The 25,753-nt window shown below is 43.0% G+C and overlaps 2 protein-coding genes, 1 long non-coding RNA gene and 1 pseudogene across 10 annotated transcripts in view; 2 read left to right on the forward strand and 2 right to left on the reverse strand.

Moving 5' to 3' along the window:
• Positions 1 to 9,448, reverse strand: part of ZNF280B (zinc finger protein 280B) — a 26,418-nt gene extending 16,970 nt beyond the window's left edge. For 2 of the 8 annotated variants that reach the window (XM_063623446.1, XM_063623444.1), the window contains exons 1-2: positions 9,266 to 9,429; positions 4,655 to 4,828 (exon numbers count right to left, since the gene is read on the reverse strand). The gene's annotated coding sequence lies outside the window, so the exon portion shown is untranslated. Of the gene's footprint in view, positions 1 to 1,589; positions 1,609 to 4,654; positions 4,829 to 9,265 lie in introns of those variants that run through there. The other 6 variants (XM_063623447.1, XM_063623448.1, XR_010117126.1 and 3 more) reach the window with 5 other exon arrangements.
• Positions 7,668 to 24,335, forward strand: LOC134733559 (uncharacterized). Its single transcript, XR_010117133.1, has 3 exons — positions 7,668 to 7,893; positions 21,535 to 21,591; positions 24,013 to 24,335. It is a non-coding gene; the product is annotated as an uncharacterized lncRNA (long non-coding RNA).
• Positions 15,048 to 20,837, reverse strand: ZNF280A (zinc finger protein 280A). Its single transcript, XM_063623449.1, has 2 exons — positions 20,655 to 20,837; positions 15,048 to 17,013 (listed from the first exon to the last, which is right to left on the reverse strand). Exon 2 carries the CDS (start codon positions 16,940 to 16,942, stop codon positions 15,314 to 15,316), a length of 1,629 nt encoding a protein of 542 aa, XP_063479519.1. The 5' UTR covers positions 16,943 to 17,013; positions 20,655 to 20,837; the 3' UTR covers positions 15,048 to 15,313.
• On the forward strand, positions 18,205 to 18,297 carry LOC134733637 (uncharacterized; annotated as a pseudogene).
• Positions 24,336 to 25,753: the final 1,418 nt, after the last annotated feature.

The following is a 25,753-nucleotide window of genomic DNA, read 5'->3' on the forward strand; positions in this document are numbered from 1 at the left end:
ACAGTACAGAAATTCCTCATAAAATTAAAAACAACTACTATATGTTCTAGCAATCTTACTTCTGGGTATACATCTAAAAGAATTGAAAGCAGGGTCTCGAAGAGATATTGGCACACCCATATTCACAGAAGGACTATTAAAATAGCCAAGGGGTAGAAGCAACCCAAATGTCTACCCAAAAATGAATAAACAAAATATGAGATATATATATATATATATATATATATACACAATAGAATATTATTCAACCTTAAAAAGGAAGAAAATCTGTCACATGCTACATGTTTGAACCTTGAGGATATTATGCCAAATAAAATAAACCAGTCACAAAAGACAAATACTTTTGTATTTGTGTAATTCTACCTATATGAGGTAACTAAAATAGTCAAATTCATAGAAACAGAAAATAGAGGCCGGAAGCAGTGGCTCACACCTGTAATCCCAGCACTTTGGGAGGCTAAGGTGGGCAGATCACCTGAGGTCAGCAGTTCGAGACCAGCTTGGCCAACATGGCAAAACTCTGTCTCTACTAAAAATACAAAAATTAGCCGGATGTGGTGGCAGGCACCTGTAAACCCAGCTACTTGGGAGGCTGAGGCAGGAGAATTGCTTGAACCCAGGAGGCGGAGGTTGCAGTGAGCTGAGATCACGCCACTGCACTCCAACCTAGGCGACGAGAGAGAAATTCTGTTTCCAAAAAAAATTAGCTGGGCGTGGTGGTGGCACACACCTGTAGTCCCAGCTACTCAGGAAGCTGAGGCAGAAGAATCCCCTGAATCCAGGAGGCAGAAGTTGCAGTGAGTGGAGATCGCACCACTGCACTCCAGCCTGGGCAACACACCAAGACTCTGTCTCAAAAAAAAAAACAAAACAAACAAACAAACAAAAAAAAAACAGAAGGTAGAGTAATGGTTACCAACGGCTAGGGGCAGAGGAAAAGGGTGAGTCTATTGTTTAATGGGCATTGTTCCAGTTCTGCAAGATGAAAAAGTTCTAGAGATCTGTTTCACATCAATGCAAATATACGTGAAACTATTGAACTATTAATTTAAAAATGGTTAAGGTGGTAAATTGTATGTGTTTTTACCACAATAAAACAGTTCATTTTAAAAACAGGCCCCAATCGGGCATGGTGGCTCACATCTATAATCCCAGCACTCTAGGAGGCCAAGGTGAGAGAATCACTTACAGTCAGGAGTTTGAGACCAGCCTGGCCAACATGGCGAAACCCTGTCTCTACTAAAAATACAAAAATTAGCCGCCATGGTGGCATGCGCCTATAATCATAGCTACTCAAGAGGCTGAGGCAGGAAGAATCACTTGAACCCAGGAGGCAGAGGTTACAGTGAGCCGAGATCATGCCACTGCACTCCAGCCTGGGCGACAGCGTGAGACTCTGTTAAAAAAATAAAATAAAAATAAAAAATAAAACATAAGCCAGACACAGTGGCTCACGCCTGTAATCCCAACACTTTGGAAGGCTGAGATGGGAGGATCGCTTGAGACCAAGAGTTGAAGATCAGTCCAAGCAATGTAGTGAGACCCCTTCTCTACAAAAAATTTAAAAACACAGGCACAGTGGCTCATACCTGTAATCCCAGTATTTTGGGAGGCTGAGGCAGGAGGACTTAGTCAGCTCAGGAATTCCAGACCAGCTTGTACAACACAGTGAGACCCTACCTCTACAAAAAATTAAAAAATTAACCAGGCATGGTAGAGTATGCCTGTGATCACATCACTGCACTACAACCTTGGTGCCAGAGCAAGACTGTCTCAAGAAAAAAAAAAATTTAAATTTAGCTGGGCATCGTGGCACACGCCTGTAGTCCCAGCTACTCAGGGGTGGAATGAGGCAGGGTGGCAGCTGAGATGGGAGGATCACTGGAGCCTGGGAGGTCGACGTTGCAGTGGGCCATAATTGTGTCACTGTACTACAGCCTGGGCAACAGAGCGAGACCCTGTCTCAAAAACAAACAATAAAAAAATGGGCAAACGATTTGAACGCTTCTCCAAAGATACACAAATGGCCAAGAAGCACATGAAATGCTGTTCAACATAATTAGTCATTAAGGAAATGCAAATCAAAATCACAATGAGCTATTACTTCACATCCACTAGGTTAGTTATAACCAAAAACAATCTCAAGTGTTGCAGAGGATGTGCAGCTATCTGAACCCTCATATACTGCTGGTGGTAATATAAACTTGTACTTTGGAAAAGTTTGGCAATTGCTCAAAATTTAAATATAGAGTTACCATGTGATCCAACAATATCACTCCTAGGTATATACCCAAGAGAACTGAAAACATAACACATATATAAGCTAGCTGGAATATAGCCATAATGCTGCTACAAAGTGCAAACAATCAAATGTAAATTAATTGATGAATGAATAAACGAACTGTGGTATATCCGTACAATGAAATACTATTCAGCCATAAAAAAAACTGAAGTACAAACAGGCATACAATATAGTGTACCTTGAAAATACACTAAGTGAATAACACTAGACACAAAAGGCCACATATTTTATTATTTTACTTATACGAAATGTCCAGAATAAGGCAAATTCATACAGACAGAAATAAAGTAGCAGCTGCCATGGGCTAGATGAAGAGGAATGAAAGGAATATAGTAGATTTGAAAAATGGCCCCCAAAATATCAGGTCCTATTCCCTTAAGCCTGTAAATGATACCTTATTTGGAAAAAGGATCTTTGCAGATGGGAAAATTATCCTGGACTACACAGGTGGGCCCTAAATGCTATCACAAATGTCTTTGTAAGAGAAGCAGAGGGAGATTTCACACATACTCTAGGAAAAGGTGATGTGAAGACAGAAGCAAAGATTAGAGTGACATGGTCACAAGCCAAGCAACGTCACATCCACAAACTAGAAGATGCAAAGAAGGGATTCTCCGCTAGAGTTTCCCAGGGGAGGACACCCCTGCCAACATCTTGATATAGGTCTTGTGAAACTTATTTTAGACTTCTGACCTTCCGAACTAAGGGAGAATAAATTTTTGTTGTTTTATGCCACCAAGTTTGTGATAATTTGTTATAGCAGCCATGGAAAAGTAATATAGGGAGTGACTACTAATGGATACAAGGTTTCTTTAGGGTTGATGAAATGTCTTGGAATTAGATATTGCTGATGGTTGTATAATTCTGTAAGTATATAATACTAAAAACCATTCAATTTCACACTCCAAAGGGTGAATTTTATGGCATACGAATTATATTTCAAAGAAAAAAAATGCCTAGCAACAGGCTGGTATAATCCTCCATCTCCCAACAACCGCTGCTAAATTTTCAAAGCACCATTAAGCAGACTCAATTCGTAACAAGGATAATGGAACAATGCAAGCTAATCTAGCCAACAAAAAGAATTAAGCTAGTATCAGGTGGTCAATTTATAAATTGTAGTGGGAGTCATACATTCCCAAGGATGGAACAGTTATATCTCCTTGCAGAATGAACTCTTCTCCGATACCAAGGACTTGGAAGACCAAATAAATTATACGTAGGATTACCAAATATGCTGGTATGACCAAGACAGTTGCAGTTTAAACTTCTATCTCTGTGTAATTATGGATAGTACCACTCCTCAATCTTTAATAAGTCCTTCAGTTTAGATGATAAATTACATAGTCAACCTAGTTATAAGGAATCTGGAGGTTGTAAAAAGCTGTGAGAGCATATTCTATGCAGACTACATAGGTCCTCTCATGACTCCTTGTGTAACTTGGGTCTCTGCGACTGAGAAGCTCCCAGGGAAAAAAACCCAGTTAAGACTTCTGCAGAGCATTCACATTTTGTTTCAAACTTATACAACACTAATGCTTAAGCTCAATTCTCAGAATTGTATTATTCAGTATTATCCAAATGACTGATTAATTTATACACTGAAGGGAAAGAACGAGGAATGGACCTATACACACTTGTAGTTTACAAGTATAAGAAGCTAACAAAGAATAAGATTAAAATAACTTGTGCCAGGCCGGGCGTGGTGGCTCACGCCTGTAATCCCAGCACTTTGGGAGGCCAAGGCAGGTGGCTCACGAGGCCAGGAGTTTGAGACCAGCCTGAACAACATGGTGAAACCCCATCTCTACTAAAAATACAAAAACTTAGCTGAGCGTGGTGGTGCACGCGTGTAATCCCAGCTACTCAGGAGGCAGGAGAATCACTTGAACCCGGGAGGCGGAGGTTGCAGTAAGTTGAGATTGTGCCACTGCACTGCACTCCAGCCTGGACAACACAGCAAGACTCTGTCTGAAAAAAAAAAAAAAAAAAAAAAAAGGGCAACCCGCTCAGGTCCCCTTCCACACCGTGGAAGCTTTGTTCTTTTGCTCTTTGCAATAAATCTTGCTACTGCTCTCTCTTTGGGTCCACACTGCTTTTATGAGCTGTAACACTCACCGCAAAGGTCTGCAGCTTCACTCCTGAAGCCAGTGAGATCACGAGCCCACCAGGAAGAACGAACAACTCCAGACGCGCCTCCTTAAGAGCTGTAACACTCACCACGAAGGTCTGCAGCTTCACTCCTGAGCCAGTGAGACCACGAACCCACCAGAAGAAAGAAACTCCGAACACATCCGAACATCAGAAGGAACAAACCTCGGACCCACCGCCTTTAAGAACTGTAACACTCACTGCGAGAGTCCGCGGCTTCATTCTTGAAGTCAGTGAGACCAGGAACCCACCAATTCCAGACACAGAAGGATTCGACCGCAGTCCACGTTCTTAGCAGGACTATTTCTCACTTTTGCCTTTCTCCTCAAACCCCCACTTTCTGCTCATTCTCAGTGGATGCCTCTTCATACTTTACTAAGAAAACAAATACTTTCTCTTCAGCCATTTGTATCTCTAATCCCATATAACACTTTCCCCTCTTCCCCGCTTCTAATAAATTAAAAAAAAAAAAAGCTTGTGCCCACATTAACTAAGTGTTAAAAGCCAAAAGGTGAAAGTCACTATTCTCTTTTCACATATCAAATTGACCCTAAGGTAATATTGCTGCATTAGAACTGAGCTGGTGGGAGGGATGTTAAGAAATTAGGGAGAAATTGTTAATCTACAGAAAGACCATCATATAAGGTTCTGTGTGTAGCCAAATATACACATTTGATGTTCTGATGTTTGCTATTTTAGTGGAACTATAGCTATAAAATGTATTCAATCAGTAGAATTAAAACATATTCCAGTCCACAAAAAACTAAGAGAGAAATTATACAGGAATGATCAAGAATCTGCACAGTTCTGATAATCTCATGACTACAGAGAAAAGGAGAAGGGGAAGCATCAAGGTCGTATTTGAGAGGAATTTAAGAAGACCATTCATTCAATAAAAGTTTGGTGGGCCAAAAAGGTGCCATGTATTGGTCTGGCGATATAGCAGTGATCCAAAGTCCTTCACTTCAGGGAGCTGACATTCCAGAAGGGGTAGTCAGAAAATAATTTTTTTTTAACAAAAAGTAAGAGTAAGATGGTTATATAAACACTAGGGAGAAAAATAAAGTAGGAAATGGAGGCAGGTTGATACTCATGTAACATGAATATGACTATCTGGGGAAGAATACTCCAACAAAGGGAACAGCAAACACAAAGGCTCTAAGACTAGAGCACTTAACACATGCAAGGACTGATCAATAGGCTAACATAGGTGGACCAATGAAAAGGGTGACAAGTTAGAAATGAGATTAAAAATGAGCTGTTTGTGGCAAAAGATAAAGCCAAGATCATGTAGGCCATTCTAAATTCTTCAGCTTTGGCCGGGTGCGGTGGCTCACATCTGTAATCCCAACACTTTGGGAGGCCGAGGCGGGCGGATCACCTGAGGTCAGAAGTTCGAGATCAGCCTGGCCGACATGGTGAAACCCCGTCTCTACTAAAAATACAAAACTTAGCCAGGTGTGCTGGCGTGTGCCTGTAGTCCCAGCTACTCGGGAGGCTGAAGCAGGAGAACTGCTTGAACCCAGAAGACAGAGGCTGCAGTGTGCTGAGATCGTGCCACTGCACTCCAGCCTGGGTGACAGAGCAAGACTCTGTCTCAAAAAAATAAATAAAAATAAAAATAAAATAATAATAATACAAAAATTAGCTGGGTGTGGTGGCGGGCACCTGTAATCCCAGCTACTTGGGAGGCTGAGGAGGAGAATCACTTGAACCCGGGAAGCAGAGGTTGCAGTGAGCCAAGACCGCACCATCGCACTCCAGCCTGGGTGACAGAGCGAAACTCCATCTCAAAAAATAAGTACATAAATAGATAAAAAATAAAAATAAATTCTTCAGCTTTTACCCTGAGTGTGATGAGAGATTACTGGAAGGCTCTGAGTGAGAAGTAATATGATCTGATTCATTTCATCAGGATTGCTGTGGCTACTGTGTGGAGAATAGACTTTAGAGAGTAATAGTGGAAGCAGGAGACAAGAAGCTACTGAAATATTATAAACAAAAGATGATGGTAGTATCAGACAGGGTGCAGAAATGGAGATACTAAGAAGTCGGACTCTAGATAAAAATCTAGAAGGCCCACAAGGTTCATTGATGGATTGGGTTTGGGATGTGAAGGAGAGGAGAAGGACACACAAGAGGTAATGCTGAGCAGGTAAATCTATGAGATCAGAGCCCAAGGAAAGTTCTGAGGTAGGTACTTAAATTTTGAAGTCTTCAGTATGTAGTATTATTTAAAACACAAAACTGGATGAGATCACTCAGGGAAAGAGGTCTGAGATCTAAGCTCTGGGGCATTCCATTGATGAGAGGTCATGGAGATGAGAAGGAGGTGGTAAAGGAAATTACCAGAGATTGAGAAGGAGCTGGTAAAGGAAATTACCAGAAAATAAATTGAGGTAAATTGGTAAATTGAGAAGGAGCTGGTAAAGGAAATTACCAGAAAAAAAAAAAAAAAACAATTATTCACAGCCATTCAGGTGGGAGGAGAATCGAGAAAGAGAAGCATCCCAGAATCCAATGGGGAGGAGAAAAGGAACAACTATAATATATGCTGCCAATAAATCAAATAAAATCAAGAAAATCAACTAAAACTGACTAATGGATTAAGCAAAGTGGAATTCATTGGTGACCTCGACAACAGTGGGTTTAAGGAAGAACGAGAACAGGAGATAGCAAATATGGACAACTCAGGAGAAATTTTCCTGTAAGGACAAGCAAATACAAAATAAAACAAGCAGATGGGAGATGTGGCATCAAAAACGAGATCTTTAAGGTGAGGTGACAGTACAATCAGTATGTTTGCTATTAATATTAATATTAATGATCTGGAGAGACAGAAAACCCTAGACAAAGAGAAGTCTTGCTAGAATAATATCCTTAAATAAACAAGTGCACATGTAGAGGCTCTGGCCTTAGCAAGAAGTCAAATTATTCACCCAGAGTAACAGGACAATGCTTTGAGATCCTATGGAAAAGGGTTAAATGGTGGATAAATGGCTGTAGCGGCCATCCTCCAAGATGGCCCTAAATGAATCCCACTTCCTGGAATTCACATAGTTGTAGCCCTCTCCCAATAACAGGGTTGGCCTGTGGGATCACGCACATACAGCAGGAAGTGATGGTATGCCACTTCAGAAATTAAGTCATAAAGACTCTGCCCTTCATCTTGGGTACAAGGTCTCTTGAATCATTTGCTCCGAAGTAAGCCAGCTCTGTGACACGAACAGCCAGCCCCATGGAGAGGCCCACAGAGTGAGGAACTGAGGCCTCTTGCCAACAGCCCCGTGAGTGAGCTTAGAGGCAGATGATCCAACCCAAGTCAATTCCGCAGAGACTGACAATCCAGCCAAAAGTTTGACTGAAACCTCATGAGAGACCCTGGGCCAGAACCAGTCAGCTAAGCCACTCTTGGATTGCAGACCTTCAAAAACTATGAGGTAATAATTTTGTTTTAACTTTAAACTACTAAGTTTTCAGATAATTTGTTACACGGCAATAGATAACTAATACAATGGGTCTCACTGAGCTGTAATCACAAATTGCTGGGCACAGAATTCACTATAATCTCACCTACTGGCATGTAATGACTTCAGATGACCTCCCCTGTCCTGCTGCATGCAATTACCTCATGAAATACAGTCGTTGAGAAAGAGAGTAGGATAAAAGAAGTCAGCTTCATATAACTTAACATCCATGATGCTCTTAGTTTTTTTTCAAGAGATCTGGTAAAAGAATGCCACTACCACCCTCTCCTTTCTCAAGAAAGCAATTTAGAGGGTTCCCGAATGACCTACATCAACAATTGGCCTGAACTAATCATACGCATCATTCGGATTCCCTCAGTAAAATATTAAATACTCAACAGGTATGTTTTAGCACAGGAAAGGGCAAGAGAGTGAAACTGAAGGAAAAAAGATACAACTTTGGTCCTTATCAGGGAGACTTCTCTTTTCTTATCTCAGGTTTATTACAACGCAACTTTTAAGAACTTGAGCTATTCCAGGCAGAAGGTCACATCCTTGAGGTAACCAGAGAGAAGCATTAGTTACTTACATGTCACAAGAATATTTTCGATGCCACTGCCTACCTGACATTGCCATTTAGGTGTTTATCAATCATCTCACACTTAACCAGAAAAGTGAACTGAACTCCTTTCCCCCAGATCTGTTCCTCCAATCTACCCTACCTTAGCAAAGGAAAACATCCCACCTGCCAACTGCCCAAATCAAAAGCCTCCAAATCCCCTCAGGTCCTGGCTCTCACGGGAGGGACTCCATTAGAGTCCCAGGGGCTGCATTAAGAGTCCCGACAGCCACGCAGTAAATAAGACAAGACGCTGCGGTACGGGAGACAGACCGATACATTCAAACGCCTTAAGGGGTCTGGGCCTACAGGTCTCCAGAACGGGGGAGGGCCTGGGGTTACAAAGCAGTTTTCAGATTTTTAAATACATTGAGCGCCAAAAGAGACCCCGCGGGGGCGATGGGGGAGGGGAGCACACTGGGAGCCAGGAAAGGCCCCTTCTCCAGGAGGCCCGGGCCCAGCCCGGGGGTGGAGGCGTCTGCGTGAGGGAGTGGAGGCTGATGTGAAAGTGGCGCCCGCTGAGATTAGGGAAGGGGCTGTGCGTGAGGGGATCGTGGGATCTGCTTCTGCCCTGCACTCCCCACAGAAAGCGGCTGCATTGCAAAGGCCGCTCCGGCAGCGCACAGCCAAGCGCGGTGTTGCGACCCGCAGGGCTGCAGCTCACCATGAAATCCCTCAAGTCTCCCCTCGGGCAACGCTGAAGCCGCGCCACGCCCCCGTCCTTACCGGTCCGGATCAGCTGCTGTTCCCGAGCTGCCGGCCACGCACCGGCCCCGGAGGCGCTCCCGGGGCAAAGCCGGCGGCGACTACGCCTCCTCAGGCCCCCGGCGCCGCCGACGCGCACGCCTCCACACGCGCGCGTCCAGTGGAGACCTGCGATTGGCTGCCAGGTGCCGGCGCGAGATCGGCGCGGCTCCGAGCTGGGCGCATGCGCGCGCTCTGACGCCCCTGGTGGCGACTGCTGGACGCAGGGTCGGGTTGAGAGGGAGGAGGGCAGCAGCAATTCCCCTGAGGCCCTGGAAGGATCTTGGGTTCCGGATCAGGGTTCCAGGCAGTCAGGGTTCCAGAGCTGAGGGAGCATCCAAGCAGTCAGGGTTCCAGAGCTGAGGGGCATCCAGGCAGTCAGGGTTCCAGAGCTGTCGCAGCCAGGGCTCGGGGTAGAGGGTAGGCTTCCAGTCCATCAGAGGATGGTTTGCCCACCAGAAGGCCAGCTGTTATAATTCTCAGGGGTGGTCCCTTTGTTGACTGTCCATGCTTAAGGGATTGTGACAAAACAACTGAGCCTAACATCTGTCCTCTTCTAGCTACATCTGGGACCAGTTGAATCCAGCCTGCCACCTGTTTTTGTACAGCTGGCAGCAAGCTAAGAATCGATTTCACGTTTTTTTAATGGCTAAAAAAAAGGAGAATAATATTTTGTGGCATGTGAAAATTATATGAAATTCAAAATTCAGTGTCCATAAATAAAGTTTTATTGGAACAACAGACATGCCCATTCCTTTAGGTATTATTTATGCCTGTTTTCCTGCTTCAACAGCAAAAGTTGATTAATTGCTAGAGACCATGTATGAAAAGCTTAAAATATTTACTATCTGGCCCTTTACAGAAAGTTTGCCCACTCAATTTACTTGCAGCTTGGATTTTTTTTTAATTGACCAATTCTGCCAAAAGTCTATTTTAGCCATCTTTTTGGGGGTGGGTAAATCGCTTTTGGTTTCATTAATCTATAATGTTATTTTCTTATCTATTTTATCCATTTCATTCTGTTATTTCCTTCCTTCCTGACTTCATAGGCTTGCTCTGTTACTTCTCTTTACAACTTTTGGAGAAAAATGCCTACCTCGTTTGCTTGTAAACTTTTTTATTTCTCTTGTATTTAATGCTATAAATTTACCTTTAAGTACCAGTTTAACTGTGTCCCACCAGTCTGCTTAGTAATATGTTCATTATCCTTCAATTAGTTATGTCCTAATTTTCCTAGTTGTTAGAAATGCTTGTTTCCGGTGCTGCAAAGAAATAGCACTTGAACATAAATTTAATTTTCTCAGCATGGCCATTTTTACTTTCTGCAGAAAGGGTACACTTGCCAGCAGTTTTGCCACGACCTAGAGTACCCCAAACAAAGGATACAGGGTTATTTATAACCTGATGCATCCACCCTACTGCTGTGTCCGGTTTCCATTGGCTGGAACAGGACCTCACATTCTGTGTTTGTCCCGATTGGCTAACAACTTAGAACTTTCTAAAAGAGGCAAAGGCAGAGGAGAACAAAGGAAGGAGGATGTAACTTGTGGAATGCTGAGAAAGGTAAAAACACCTCCAAATAGGAAGAGGAACAGGCTATGACCTAATGCTTGCTTGGACCAGTATAAACATGCCAGGGCAAATATTTAGGCTAAATTGTGGGAGCTAAGAACACAAAGTATATTAAGTTATTACGGCTAGCAGATATCTAAGAATGTTAGCACAGGTCTTTGAATAAATTTTACTTCTTTTTTATTTATTTATTTATTTTTTTATTTTTATTTATTCTTTTTTTTATTATTATACTTTAGGTTTTAGGGTACATGTGCACAATGTGCAGGTTTGTTACATATGTATCCATGTGCCATGTTGTTTTGCTGCACCTATTAACTCGTCATTTAGCATTAGGTATATCTCCTAATGCTGTCCCTTCCCCTCCCCCCACCCCACAACAGTCCCCGGAGTGTGATGTTCCCCTTCCTGTGTCCATGAGTTCTCGTTGTTCAATTCCCACCTACGAGTGAGAACATGCGGTGTTTGGTTTTTTGTCCTTGCGATAGTTTACTAAGAATGATGTTTTCCATGCTCTTAGTTTTTTTTCATCCATGTCCCTACAAAGGATATGAACTCATCATTTTTTATGGCTGCATAGTATTCCATGGTGTATATGTGCCACATTTTCTTAATCCAATCTATCGTTGTTGGACATTTGGGTTGGTTCCAATTCTTTACTATTGTGAATAGTGCCGCAATAAACATACGTGTGCATGTGTCTTTATAGCAGCATGATTTATAGTCCTTTGGGTATATACCCAGTAATGGGATGGCTGGGTCAAATAGTATTTCTAGTTCTAGATCCCTGAGGAATTGCCACACTGACTTCCACAATGGTTGAACTAGTTTACAGTCCCACCAACAGTGTAAAAGTGTTCCTATTTCTCCACATCCTCTCCAGCACCTGTTGTTTCCTGACTTTTGAATGATGGCCATTCTAACTGGTGTGAGATGGTATCTCACTGTGGTTTAAATTTTACTTCTAAGAGAAGTCACTATTTATTCCCAATTAGACAGGGAGGAAAGCCTTTGAAGAGGAACCTCTACTTTACTTTTTACATAGTGATTCTTTCTAACACAAGGGTTATATAGTATATGTTATTTTTGAAATCTATGATATTTTTAAAAGATTTTTTAATTGTATTATAATCAAATCACATGGCCTAAATATTACTCACCCTTGCATTTGAAGATTTCTGTTCAGTGAAGTATACCATAGTCAAAATGAAGAGATCATAGATGTAAAGAAGATATTTGCAGTATCTAAAATGTATATATGAGGCTGATATGTAAAGAAGATATTTGCAATATCTAAAATGTATATAAGAGGCCGGGCACGGTGGCTCACACCTGTAATCTCAGCATTTTCGGAGACCAAGGCAGGCAGATCACTTGAGGTCAGGAGTTCAAGACCAGCCCCAACGTGGTGAAACCCCGTCTCTACTAAAAATACAAAAATTAGCTTGATGTGGTGGCACATGCCTGTAGTCCCAGCTACTTGGGAGGCTGAGGCATGAGAACTGTTTGAACCTGGGAGGCAGAGGTTGCAGTGAGCTGAGAATTGCACCACTGCACTCCAGCCTGGGCAACAGAGCGAGACTCCATCTCAAAAAATAATAAAATGAAAAATAAATATATGTGAAATGATCTTCTTTTGGCTTCATAATAATTCCAGTGTCCATCAGTAAATTAGTATCAACTAAGCTCCAGGCTTTATTCAAATGTCACTAGTTTTTCCCATCATCCTTTTTGTTCCAGATTCCCATCCAGGATATTGAATTGTACTTAGTCATTTTGTGTTCTTAGCCTTCTGTGGTCTGTGACAGTTTCTTAAACTTTTCTTGCTTTTCATGACCTTGACAATTTTAAGAAGTAAAGGTCAGGTATCTTTCAGAGTGTCTCTCAATTTAGGTTTGATGTTTTTCTCATGGTTACACTGGGGTTATGGTTTTTAGAAGACTATCACAGACATGATGTGTCTTTCTCATAATTTCTCATCAGTGATCCATGCTATCAATAAGACTTCCTACTGGCTTCTCCACTATGAATTACTTTTCCCCCCACCTATCATACGCTATTCTAAATCTTGCCTACATGCAGGGAGGCCATGAGGTCTCATTGAAGGAAAATTATCTACACAAATTACTTTGCAACTCTTCTTTAAGGAAGATTTTTCTCTTCTTCCTTTAGTTTTAAATTAATCAAAAATAGCTTTTTAGTTTTAAATTAATCAAAAATAAAATAAAAAATTTAGTACCTCAGTCACACTTGCCACATTTCAACAGATCAATAGTCACCTGGAGCATATTGGACAGAGCAGAAGTAGAGCATTTTCATCATTGCAGGAAGATCTACGGACAGCACTGACTTAGATCATTAGTCAACCTTTCTTCTTCCCAAATGTATGCATTTAGAAATATAAATTCCCAAGAACTGCTTTAGTTCCATCCCATAAATTTTGTGGTTGTTTTCAATATCTTTCAGTTCAACATTTTCCTTTTTTCACTGCAATTTCTTAGGGGAGCTATGGGTTATTTAGAATGAGGACCAGGACTGGGGTGAGATAAGCAAGGAGGCTGGGGCACATTAAGGAGAGACCCACTCCCAGCTTCAGGGATGGCACGTTATCACCTTAGGTTCCCTGCTTGCCTCACCCTAGTCCCAGCCCTGTTTAGAACTGTATTGCCTAATTTAGGAACTTTGGGGTTTTTTTCAGTGATCTTTCTGTTACTGATTTGTAAGTCGATTCCCCTGTACTCAGTGGGTAACTACAAAGAGCCCCACAGCTAACATCACAATTAAAGTAAACTATTGTACCTGAGTTTGAGACCAAGCAAAGGACACCCATGAAAGCCACTTCAATTCACAAAGCATTTGGAATAGCCAAGGCAATTTTGAACACCAAAGTTGGAGAAATGAAACTACCACATGGAAGATTATGCAAAGCTACAATAATTAAGATACTGCAGCATTAGCACAAGGATAGAGAACAGGACAAATGAAATGAAATAGATTCCAGAAACACATATATACAATCATACCTGATTCACACAGTTTCCACGGCAATGCAGTAGGGAAGGAGTGGTCTTTTCTGTAAGTGGTGCTGATTGATTTTGGGTATGTATATGAAAAAATTAGTCTTCGTGCCTTATCACACCATTAACAAAAAATCAGTTTGAGATGTCTCATCTAAAGAGTAAAGCTTCTAGAACATAGAGTGAATATCTTTATGTCCTTTGTAGACAATTTCTTAAATAAGGCTCATGAAAGATAAACCATAAAACCACCATTTAGGTCCAAATATGGGATATTTCCAGTGCCCCAGCATCCTTCCCAGTCGACAGCCCAGTTTTTAAAAAGGTAGGAGGGGGCAAAACTTGAATAGATATTTAATAAAAAAAAATCACATGGCTGATAACTATATAATCTCAAGGTCCATTACTCATCAGGGAAATGCAAATTAAAGCCACAATAAGGTACCACTACAATTTCAAGAGAAGGGCACTTACTAAAAGGACTGACAGTACCAAGTGCTGGATCAGTAGCAATGGAATTTGCAGTATCGATGGTGGGAATGTAAATCGTTTCAATCACTTTGGAAATGTATTTGGCAGTATCTATACTAAAGAGCTAAATATATGCAGTTCCAGCACTTCTCATAGCTATATATACCCACGAGAAATGATTCCATTCTTACCAAAAGACATGCACAAGCTTATAGCAGCTTTATTAAAAATTGCCAAAGAATCAGCCTCAAAGTTCATCAACAGTGAAATAAATTTATACAAAACTGCCACAGACACTCAACAAAATTCTACCCAGCAATGAAAAAGAATGTGCTACTGCTACACACAGCAAAAATGCATCTCACTTATTTTATTTTACTTTATTTTGAGACCGAGTCATGCTCTGTCACCCAGGCTGGAGGGCAGTGGCGCGATCTCAGCTCAGTGCAAACTCCCCCTCCCAGGTTCAAGCGATTCTCCTGCCTCAGCCTCCCAAGTAGCTGGGACTACAGGCACCCACAACCACGCTTGGCTAATGTTTCTATTTTATGTAGAGAAGGGGTTTCACTATGTTGGCCAGCCTGGTCTCAAACTCCTGACCCCAAGTGATCCACCCTCCTCAGCCTCCCAAAGTGCTGGGATTACAGGCATGAGTCATCACACCCAGCCATCTCATTTATTTTAAAAAGCCAAAGACAAGAATCTTTGTGTGATTCCATTTATTTAAAGTTCATAAACAAGAAAAACCTCTGAGGTCAGAATAAGAGATGCCCTGTTGGGAGCATTTGACTGGGAAAGGGCTCAAAGACTTTGGAGGTACTTCTTCACAATAGGGAGCTGATGAGATGTCACTGTAAAAAAAAACCTGACAGTTGATGACACTGCTTGCTAGCATCTACAGCCACAATGCACATATGGCCTAGCCTCACTTCTGCCTTTCGGAACTCCTGGAAGTGAGTCGAACATATTTTCAGCTAGAATCCTTGCTGCAAGGGAGTCTGGAATCTCTAGCGTTCATAGCCATCTTCTTTTTCGTTTTTACAGGAGAAGGCTGAGGGTCAGTGTTGCTAACAATAACGGAAGCCATACCACTTGATCCTGGCTGAACTGAAGTTTGAATAATAACTTTTTTTTCACGAGGCAACCCTTGCAGTTGCTCCGGCTTTTTAAATGTTTGATGGTCCTTGGTTTTGTGCTCTATTTCCTCCTTCAACGTCAAAAACTGTAGCCGGCACTTGGAACACGGAAAGACCCTCCTTCTGCTGTGCCTCCAACAATGATTCATGTATGGTATTGCAGTTTTGAAAAGTTTGAGACAAAACAGACAAATCAAATTCTTTGTGTTTTCATGGCATGTTCTAAAATGTGTTTCTATATCAGCAAAGACCGACGATCTGTAATGGCAAACCTGGCACACATAGGGCATTTCGCCAGGCTTATGATGGTCCTTCATGTGTTGTAAGAGGACCTGATCTGTTTCAAATGACAATTCACAAATCTTACAGACAGCAGAGGGCCCCATGGCGATGTGTACACTATCAGTGTGACACTGTAGCTGGAAGGGAGTGGGAAACTGCCGGTGGCAGTGCTGGCAGGTGGTGTGGTCTTCCCAGCTGTCGTTCCTCTGCTTCTCAAATTCCAAATGATGCTTCATGTGATTCATAAACTTAATATTTTTTAGAACTTTCACGCAGCTGAGGCATTTAAAGGTGGTGTGAGTCTTCTGTTCCGGCTGCCCATCTCCTTTATGCTGTCCATAGTAAAAGTCGCTAAGTAACACGATGGGATTTTCTTTCTTGGGATCAAAGGTCTTGTTTTGACTTGCTAGACTTGGAATGTCTGTTATTACCAGGCCATCAGACCCATTTGCTCTCTCTGGATTGGTAAGATTGAAATGTGCCTTTCCATTATCATCAGCACAAGGAAATGTTACTCCATTCTGAACATGGTTTGATGAATTGCAGACCCCCTGTGGGGGTGTATTTGTGCTTATTATAGAAGAGATATCTGAAGGGACCACAGCTAAAGAAGGTACACCTGGGATTCCATCCCTGAGTTTCACCCTTTTGGAATCTCTGCTGTTTATATCTGAAGTGGAAAGTCGCTTTGAATCAGGAGAACTCTCATTTCTGCCTCCTGCAGAGACCATAGCTCCAACTAGACACTGAGTTCCTGAGGGGAGCGAATCTGAGAAATTGGGAGAAACAACTTGTGGTGAGCTCATTTTATAACCAGGTTCAGATGAAGACTTCATAGTGACAGGACTATCTGTTGATCTCCCCTCAGACAGAGAAACTGGCACGATGGCTTTTGCCATAGAGGTCACATGATTTGCAGGCTGCGACACGTGAGCAGGATCTTGACGGAAGATTTTCTTTCTTCTTGAATTTGAACCTGGGGTGACTCTGTTCAAAATGTTTGAAACGACTGGTTTTGAATTTGAAATCATCCCGACAAAGAGAATTTCCGCATCTCTATGTACATGCTCCACCCCAACAAAGATCAGATCTGGATCTTCATCATCCTCGTCCCTTTGTTTGGATTCTCTCAAATTCTTCTTTGGTGATTCCACTTTCTTACACAAAAAGGTATCTCCCATTTTCAATTTACTTTTTGCTTGAAGCCACTGGTCCCTTCAACTTCCAGAGCTGCCTTTTTACAAATTGCCACCTAAGTGCAACCATGTGACAACAGTCAATATTTATTTCGAAAGACAAAATCATTACTTTATTGTATCCTCCCTTAAAACACTGAGATAACTATCAACATCACTATTTTACGTGGCAGAAATAAGGCTTGAAACATTTTAAATGGCATAATAATTTCAAATTTACCTCTCTCTCCTCCCCTGGTCTTCTGCAGTTGTGAGGCAAAGGAAGCAAGATTTCAGGAGGTGCAGATGGAACATCTCAGAGTGCTTGCCTCTAAGTTTTGCACTCTAGATGCCTCACTCACCTCCTCCTCATCCCAGATGTACTCTCTCAGATGTCTAAGGTTTCTAACCAACTTGAACAAAACTTCTCTCAAAAACATTCTGCTCCTAGCCTGGGCAACATAGCAAGACCCATCTCTACAAAAAAATTTAAAAATTTAAAAAAATTAGCTTGGCATGGTGGTACACACCTGTGGTCCCAGCTACTTGGGAGGCTGAGCCAAGAGGAACACTTGAGCCCCAGACTTCAAAGCTATGTTCATGCCACTGCACTCCAACCTGGGACAGGTGCAGTGGCTCATACCTGTAATCCCATCACTTTGTGAGGCCAAGGCGGGAGGATTGCTTGAGGTCAGGAGCTCAAGACCAGCCTGGGCAACATATCAAGACCCATCTCTACAAAAAATTAAAAAATATAACTTGTTTTTTTTCTGTGTTTACCCACTAAACTGTATGCCACGTGAGGGCAGGGTCTGTGTTTCGTTTACTCCTCAGCTTATAGAGCAATGTCTGTCATACTGTACATGCTAAATCTTTGTTAAATAAATAGTAGCTGTTATTAATATGATCATTTAGGTGTACCAGAGGCTCTAATCCTTTATTCCAGATTCTCTAAGCATTTAATGAAATCCAAATCCAAATGATTTAATACTGTTGTACAAGGGAGAAGGTAAACCTGTGTGTATGTGTGTGTAAATTGAAACAAAAGTTTTGTCAAATACTCTAATACCTTCACCTTACCACAAGGGATAGGCTCTGATACCTTCTATGCCATATTTTATTGATTCTAAGGTACAGGCTTATATGTCCATTTTAACATCTCTAAATCAGATTGCATCTCATCATAGCATCTCATCAATATGAAATACATTTCATAATTTGTTTTTGCAGTATATATTTTTATTTTATAGTGGAATCAAAAATGACATATCTTGTGAGGATAAGCATGATGTTTGGGTTTTCACTCATGTGAGATGTGCCTCCCTCAAACCTTGTTATATCAGCATGTTTACCATCTGATGTAAAAACAAAAAAAGAGTAATGTATCTTTTATAATTGATGGCATCTTATGGTCAGTGAAAAATCCTATTTCTTTTTGTAAGCTGACAGCCCACTAAACTTGTTTTATAGTTCACTAATGGATATCAGCTACATTTTGGCAAACAATGATTTAAGACAGGAATTGGAAAATTGGCCCTTCCCCTGTTTTTGTACAGTCAGGAAGCCAAGGATGTTTCTTACATTTTTAAGGTATTGTTTTCTTACTTTTTTTATTATTAAGATTTTTTTAAACTTGTACATTTTTAAATTTGGGGAATGAACAAGCAAAAGGAGGCGGGGCACGGTGGCTCACACCTGTAATCCCAGCACTTTGGGAGGCCGAGGTGGGTGGATCACTTGAGCTCAGGAGTTCGAGACCAGCGTGGCCAACATGGTGAAACCCCTTCTCTACTAAAAATACAAAAATTAGCCAGGCATGGTAGCAGGTGCCTGTAGTGCCAGCTACTTGGGAGGCTGAGGCAGGAGAACTGCTTGAACTTTGGGAGGCCAAGGCAGGTGGATCACCTGAAGTCAGGAGTTTGAGACCAGCCTGGCCAACATGGTGAAACCCCTTCTCTACTAAAAATACAAAAATTAGCCGGGCATGGTAGCAGATGCCTGTACTCCAGCTACTCGGAAGGCTGAGGCAGGAGAATCTCTTGAACCTGGGAGGTGGAGGTTGCAGTGAGCCAAGGTCATGCCACTGCACTCCATCCTGGGTGACAGAGAGAGACTCTGTCTCAAAAAAAAAGAAAAAAAAGGAATATTTTGTGACGTGAAAATTATATAACATTCAAAATGTCAGTGTTCACCATAAAGTGTTGTGGAACGCAGCCATGATCATTTGTTTAGTGCTGCCGTCCACGGTTGCTTTCGCACTTCTATGACACAGTTGAGTACAGTAGTCCCCCGCTATCTTCGGGGCATATGTTCCAAGACCCCCGAAGTGGATGCCTGAAACTGCAGATGGAACCAAATTCAATATATACTATGTTTTTTCATATTTATACATACCTAAGATCAAGTTTAATTTATAAATATGCAAAGTAAGAGGTTAAGAATAACAAAATAATTATAACAATATACTGTAATAAAAGATATGTCAGGCAGGCCATGGTGGCTCACGCCTGTAATCTCAGTTCTTTGGGAGGCTGAGGCGGGTGGATCACCTGAGGTCAGGAGTTTGAGACCAGCCTGGCCAATATGGTGAAACCCATCGCTACTAAAAATACAAAAATTAAACTGGGCATAGCGGCGAGCACCTGTAATCTCAGCTACTTGGGAGGCTGAGGCAGGAGAATCACTTGAACCTGGGAGGTGTGGGTTGCAGTGAGCCGAGATCGGGCCGTGGCACTCCTGCCTGGGTGGCCAGAGTGAAACTCCGTCTCAAAAAAATAAATTAATTAATTAAATTAAAGGTATGTGAATGCAGTCTCTCGCTGACAAAATATCTTTATGTACTGTAGATCTTGGCAACCTTAGCATATGATTTTGTTTTCTTTCCTTATTATGTTAAAAACTTTCCCATTTTAGGCCAGGCGCGGTGGCTCACGCTTGTAATCCCAGCACTTTGGGAGGCCGAGGCGGGTGGATCTCGAGGTCAGGAGATCGAGACCACGGTGAAACCCCGTCTCTACTAAAAATACAAAAAAATTAGCCGGGCGTGTTGGCGGGCGCCTGTAGTCCCAGCTACTCGGAGAGGCTGAGGCAGGAGAATGGCGTGAACCCGGGAGGCGGAGCTTGCAGTGAGCCAAGATCGCGCCACTGCACTCCAGCCTGGGTGATAGAGCGAGACTCCGTCTCGAAAAAAAAAAAAAACTTTCCCATTTTCACTTAAAGGAAGCACTTCACAGCTTCTCTCTGGCATATCTGAATCGCCAGCATTGCTACCCTTGTGCTTTGGGGCCATTATTAAGTACCATAAAGGTTAATTGAACACAAGCACTGAGATACCACCAGGAGAGTCACTCTGATAACTGCGACGGCTCCTAAGTGACTAAGGTACAGAGAGCGCGGCCAGCCAACAGCATGGGGACTCAGGACAAAGGGAGGATTACCATCCCAGGGCAGGGCTGACTCAGGAGCTTATCACACTACTCAGAAGGGCTGGCGACTTAAAATTTATGAATTGCCTATTTCTGGAATTTTCCAATTAATATTTTGGAGCCGCAGGTAACTGAAAGCACGAAAAGGAAAACCCTGGATAAGGGAAGACTACTGTAGTTGAAGCAGAGAATCGCAATGCCTAAAATATTTACCATCTAGTCTTTCACAGAACAAGTTTGCCAGCTCTAGTTTTAGAGACGCAAAATGAAAGATACCAAATTTCTCAGCTCACCAGTTCCTAAAGTTGCGTGTGCATTCTAGATGATTCAGTGCAGCTCAGTATGTTCCACTCTGGGCCACAAGGGAAAGCGAAGCTGGAGCTTCCTCGTCTCCACCTCCCGGAGAAATCTGTCCAGACACCGGCAGCACTGCTTCTGCAAGAGAACAGCGCCGCTTGCTCTTCAAAGTCCTTTCTGAGGCCAGATCAGAAGGTCTCACTCCTTTTAAGCCCCTTATAGCCCAATCATTTTCCAGTCACGTGTCTGAAACAGTTTATCCTGATTGGATTTTCAGTTGTTGTCCCGCTTGATTGCCAAAAGCGTTCCTCCAATTGCTACTCAAAGGAAAGAATGAGGGTGGGGCTTCAGGGCTGCCTTCCAGGTTGACTCAGCTGGTGATGGGCATCCTCCCTCCTCTCTCTGTTGTTCGGAGTCCACCACCTTCTCTGCAGTGTGCCTGGGCCCTCAGCTACTGGGGGTAAGAAGGGATGGGGTGCGGAGTGGGGGGCAGTCCACATGTGTGTTCCAACAGAGCTCAAACAGAGGTGAGGGAGTTAAAAGGCAGATGTCTTTCCAGTAGGAGCCCCAGGGGGCAGGGTGGGTCTCACTCCCACAGCCCTTGAAGTCTGAGCTCCCGTAGGAGTTTCCAGGTGTCCAAACAGGGTCCTCACTGTGAGTCTTCAACAGCTTTCTCCAAGCAGCAGCCCACTCCCTTCGTAATCCATTTCAAGGGGTCAAAGGTCTATCCTGGTTCCCTCCCATCCCCTCTCATTTCCTTCCCTCTGTCTCTCCCTCCCCCTTCCTTCCCTCTGTCTCTCCCTCCCCCCTCCTCCTTCGCTACCCCTGGAACCTTCTCAGTTGAATTTCAGGCCCACCCTTTCACTGTCTTTACAGGCTTTGCAACACAGATTAGAAAGCGGGGGAGGGGGAGCCTCAGGAGTCCCTTGACAGGTAAGAAATATTTATATTTCCACCCCCATTCCAATGCAATGCAATCAAGTCTCAAAATTAAAACGAAAATCATTTGTAAATTAAAATGTTTTAAAGTACCATCTCCCAATAAAACTTTAAAAATACCTTTCTGGGCTGGGCATGGTGACTCACATCTGTAATCCCAGCACTTTTGGAGGCCGAGGCGCAGATCACATGAGCCCAGTAGTTTGAGACCAGCCTGGCCAACATGGTGAAAACCTGTCTCTATTCTTTATAAAGTAAAATACAAAAATTTCTTGGGCGTGGCGGTGCACGCCTGTAATCCCAGGTACTCAGGAGGCTGAGGCAGGATAATCGCTTGAACCCGGTAGGCGGAGCCCAAGGTGGTATAAAATTGTGTGACACAAGGTCTTTATTCTTGTCTAGGGACTGGGGAAAGGCTGCTTGAGGGCATTGCAAGCAGCCAAGGGCATGCCCCCTGGAAAGCAAGGTGAAATGAGGCCTGCTGCTGAGGTACACCTCTAGTCCCAGCTATCAAAGGCTGAGGTGGAAAGATCTTTGAGCCCAGGAAATCCAGACAAACCTCAGCAAAATATCAAGACCTCTGTTTCTACCAAAAAAAAAAAAAATTTTTTTTTAATTAACCAGGAGCTGTAGCACGTGCCTGTAGTCCCAGCTACACGGGAGGCTGAGGTGGGAGGACTGCTCGAGCCAGGGAGATCGAGGTTGCAGTGAACTATGATTGTATCACCGTACTTTAGCCTGGGTGGAAGAGAGAGACCTTGTCTCATTCATTCATTCATAAATAAATAAATAAGCAAGCAAAGTGAAATGAAGTGCAAGACTTAGACAGTAAAGTTCTTCCAGGGGCCAGGCGTGGTGGCTCACGCCTGTAATCCCAGCGTTTAGGCAGAGGCAGGCAGATGGCTTGAGCCCGGGAGTTTGAGACTAGCCTGGGCAACCTGGCAAAACCGCGTCTCCACAAGAAAATACAAAAATTTAGCCTGGGTGACAGAGTGAAACCCTGTCTCAAAAAAAAAAAAAAAGAAAAGAAAGAAAAGAAAAAAGAAAGGAAGAGAAAGAGAGAAAGAAAGAAGGAAAGAAAGAGAAAAAAAGGAAGGAAAGGAAAGGAAAAAGGAAAGGAAAGGAAAGTGTATTCTGCAGAACTGATATTCACTCCTTCCTCTTTTCCAGAAGCAGAATCCTGCTAGGAAGATTCCAGGAAGCCTAGGCAGTGGTCAGGGGCTGGCTCAGGTATAAAGCAGGCCCTTCCCCTGAGACAGAAGGTTGTGGCAACAGTGCTTGTGGGAGGTGAGAAAATTGAGAGGAGTGTCTAGAAATAGCTCGGAGTTGCATCTTATTTTCTTTTGCTCAGTTTTAAAAGTCCCAAATAAGACCGCATCTAGCTGTTCTAACTAAGCTATTCTAACTCACTAATCTAGTAAAAATAAAATCACATAGTCTGAATATAAATTTGCATCAGGATACATGCCTTTCCTATGAAACATTTATGTTTCCTTGTAAAGTGTATCCTCCTTTTCTGCAGAAAACTAACTGTAATGCATCTAAAGGTCACAGAATGTGGTGAAACATCCTCATCGTTGATTTTTTTAAAAAATTTTATTTATTTATTTATTTTTTGAGACATGGTCTCACGCTGTGTTGCCCAGGCTGGAGTGCAGTGGAACGATCATGCAGTCTTGATGTCCTGGACCCGAGCGATCCTCCCACCTCAGCCTCCCAAGTAGCCAGGACGATAGGCAGATGCTACCATGTCTAACTGATTTATTTTTATTTTTGAGTAGAGATGAGGTCTCACTATGTTGCCTGAACTGGTCTCAAACTCCTGAGCTCAAGCAATCTTCCCACCTCGGCCTTCCAAATTTCTGGGATTACAGGCATGAACTACCTGCACCCTGCCCTCCATAACTGATTCTTTTTTTTCAGACTTCACTCTGTTGGCCAGGCTGGAGTACAGTGGCGTGATCTCCGCTCCCTGCAACCTCCGTCTCCCCAGGCTCAAGCAATTCTCGTGCCTCAGCCTCCCAAGTAGCTGGGATTACAGACATGTGCCAACACGCCCAGCTGATGTTTATATTTTTAGTAGAGACAGGGTTTCACCACATTGGCCAGGCTGGTCTTGAACTCCTGATCTCAGGTAATCTGCCCACCTCGGCCTCCCAAAGTGCTGGGATTATAGGCGTGAGCCACCACGCCCGGCCATAGCTGATTCTTTGTCAGTCTGCCTTTGGGAATTTTCCACTGGGAAACGCTCTCCAGGACTCTTTCGGACCAGCCCCACTTTCCAAACAAAGAATTCCAGTGATGAGATTAAAGCTTGTCACAATATGTTTTTCAAATGACTGGTAGAAGCAGACCTTAAGATTAAAAAAGAAAAAGAAAAAATGGCTGAAATCTTGAATCCTTTATTGCTTTAAGGCACAGAATAGGAAATGGATGGCGCGTCAGAAATGGATGCAGGTCAGGGACAGACCATCACTCATGCCACCTTGCTGTGTTTATGAAACAGAGTGCTAGAAGTTAAATTTGGGGGATGCACAAAGAGGTGCCCAATCAGGTGAACTCAGAGTTGGAATTGCTATTTGTGAGACAGTTACGTCAAAGGAAGAAAAGAAGGAGAGAATAAAGGTGACTATCAGGAGAATTTTCCAGCCAGAAGAAAGACACTTAGGCACAGGCATTTCATGGCCTGGAAAAGGAAGAGCACAGAGACAAGTGTGGCTCCAGTTAAAGGACCAGTGGAGAGGAAAGATGAGGTCAGTGATTTGGGTAGGGGACATAGCAGTTAAGATATTGTTGGTCAAGGCCGGGCGTGGTGGCTCACGCCTGTAATCCTAGCACTTTGGGAGGCCAAGGCGGGTGAATCATGAGGTCAGGAGATCGAGACCATCCTGGGTAACATGGTGAAACCCTGTCTCTACTAAAAATACAAAAAAATTAGCTGGGCGTGGGGGCGGGCACCTGTAGTCCCAGCTACTTGGGAGGCTGAGGCAGGAGAATGGCGCAAACCCAGGAGGCAGAGCTTGCAGTGAGCCGAGATCACGCCACTGCACTCCAGCCTGGGCGACAGAGCAAGACTGTGTCTCAAAAAAAAAAAAAAAAGACGTGAAGGATGCAAAGTTGCCTATGAGTGACAGTATGTCTAATCTCCTACTTTATGAATGGCCATTTTCAAATTCTATCATTCCTTCAGTATTTATTAATATTTTGTAAAGAAGAATGTTGATTTGTCTATCAGTGTGGCATCAGGAAGATTTATGTTATTTAAAAATGTTATAAACAGATACTGTCATTATTTTTTTGATGCTTCAAATGTCAAGTGAGAGTCCCTTTACCATGTTCCCCATGTCTTTTTTTTTTTCCTTTTTTGAGAGAGAGAGTCATTCATTTATTTCACACCTGATTCTCATTATATCAGTCTGAGGGAGGAAGGAGTCATGCACCAGCGCATACAATTGTGCTGTTCTATTATACTTCAGACAGTACTGGGATCTAGGTTCTAATTATTTTTAAGTTCAGGATCTGAATCAGAGCCCAAAGAGGTTGACTGCTGCTGCTGGGGACTGGGGGCTGCTGGGAGAACAGCAGAAAACAGGCATGGAGCTGACCCTGGAGGGTTCATGCTCCAGAACTCCGATCTTGGTACCTGAGGATCTTTCACAGAGATCATGGACAGGGGTGTGACAGCAGTTCCTCAAAGCAAATGGGGATGGCAAACCTGGGGCTGGTACTTGGGAGTTGGAAAAACAACCATATTTGCACAGTGAGAAACTGAAAAACCGCTGTCCTTCCATCTGTATCCCAGAATCCTATGTAGAACCATGAGGACAGGGCCAAGGTTGGTTCCTTGGCCTCTGTTTGTCCTCATAAGTAGTCCAGTAGGAGTCCTGCAAACTTTTTTTTTTTTTTTTTGAGACGGAGTCTTGCTGTTGCCCAGGCTGGAGTGCAGTGGCGCGATCTCGGCTCACTGCAGGCTCCGCCCCCCGGGGTTCACGCCATTCTTCTGCCTCAGCCTTCTGAGTAGCTGGGACTACAGGCACCCGCCACCTCGCCCGGCTAATTTTTTGTATTTTTAGTAGAGACGGGGTTTCACCATGTTAGCCAGGATGGTCTGGATCTCCTGACCTCGTGATCCGCCCGCCTCGACCTCCCAAAGTGC

The sequence above is a fragment of the Symphalangus syndactylus genome, chromosome 18, assembly GCF_028878055.3.
Source record: "Symphalangus syndactylus isolate Jambi chromosome 18, NHGRI_mSymSyn1-v2.1_pri, whole genome shotgun sequence".
In the NCBI taxonomy this organism is placed as follows: Eukaryota; Metazoa; Chordata; class Mammalia; order Primates; family Hylobatidae; genus Symphalangus; species Symphalangus syndactylus.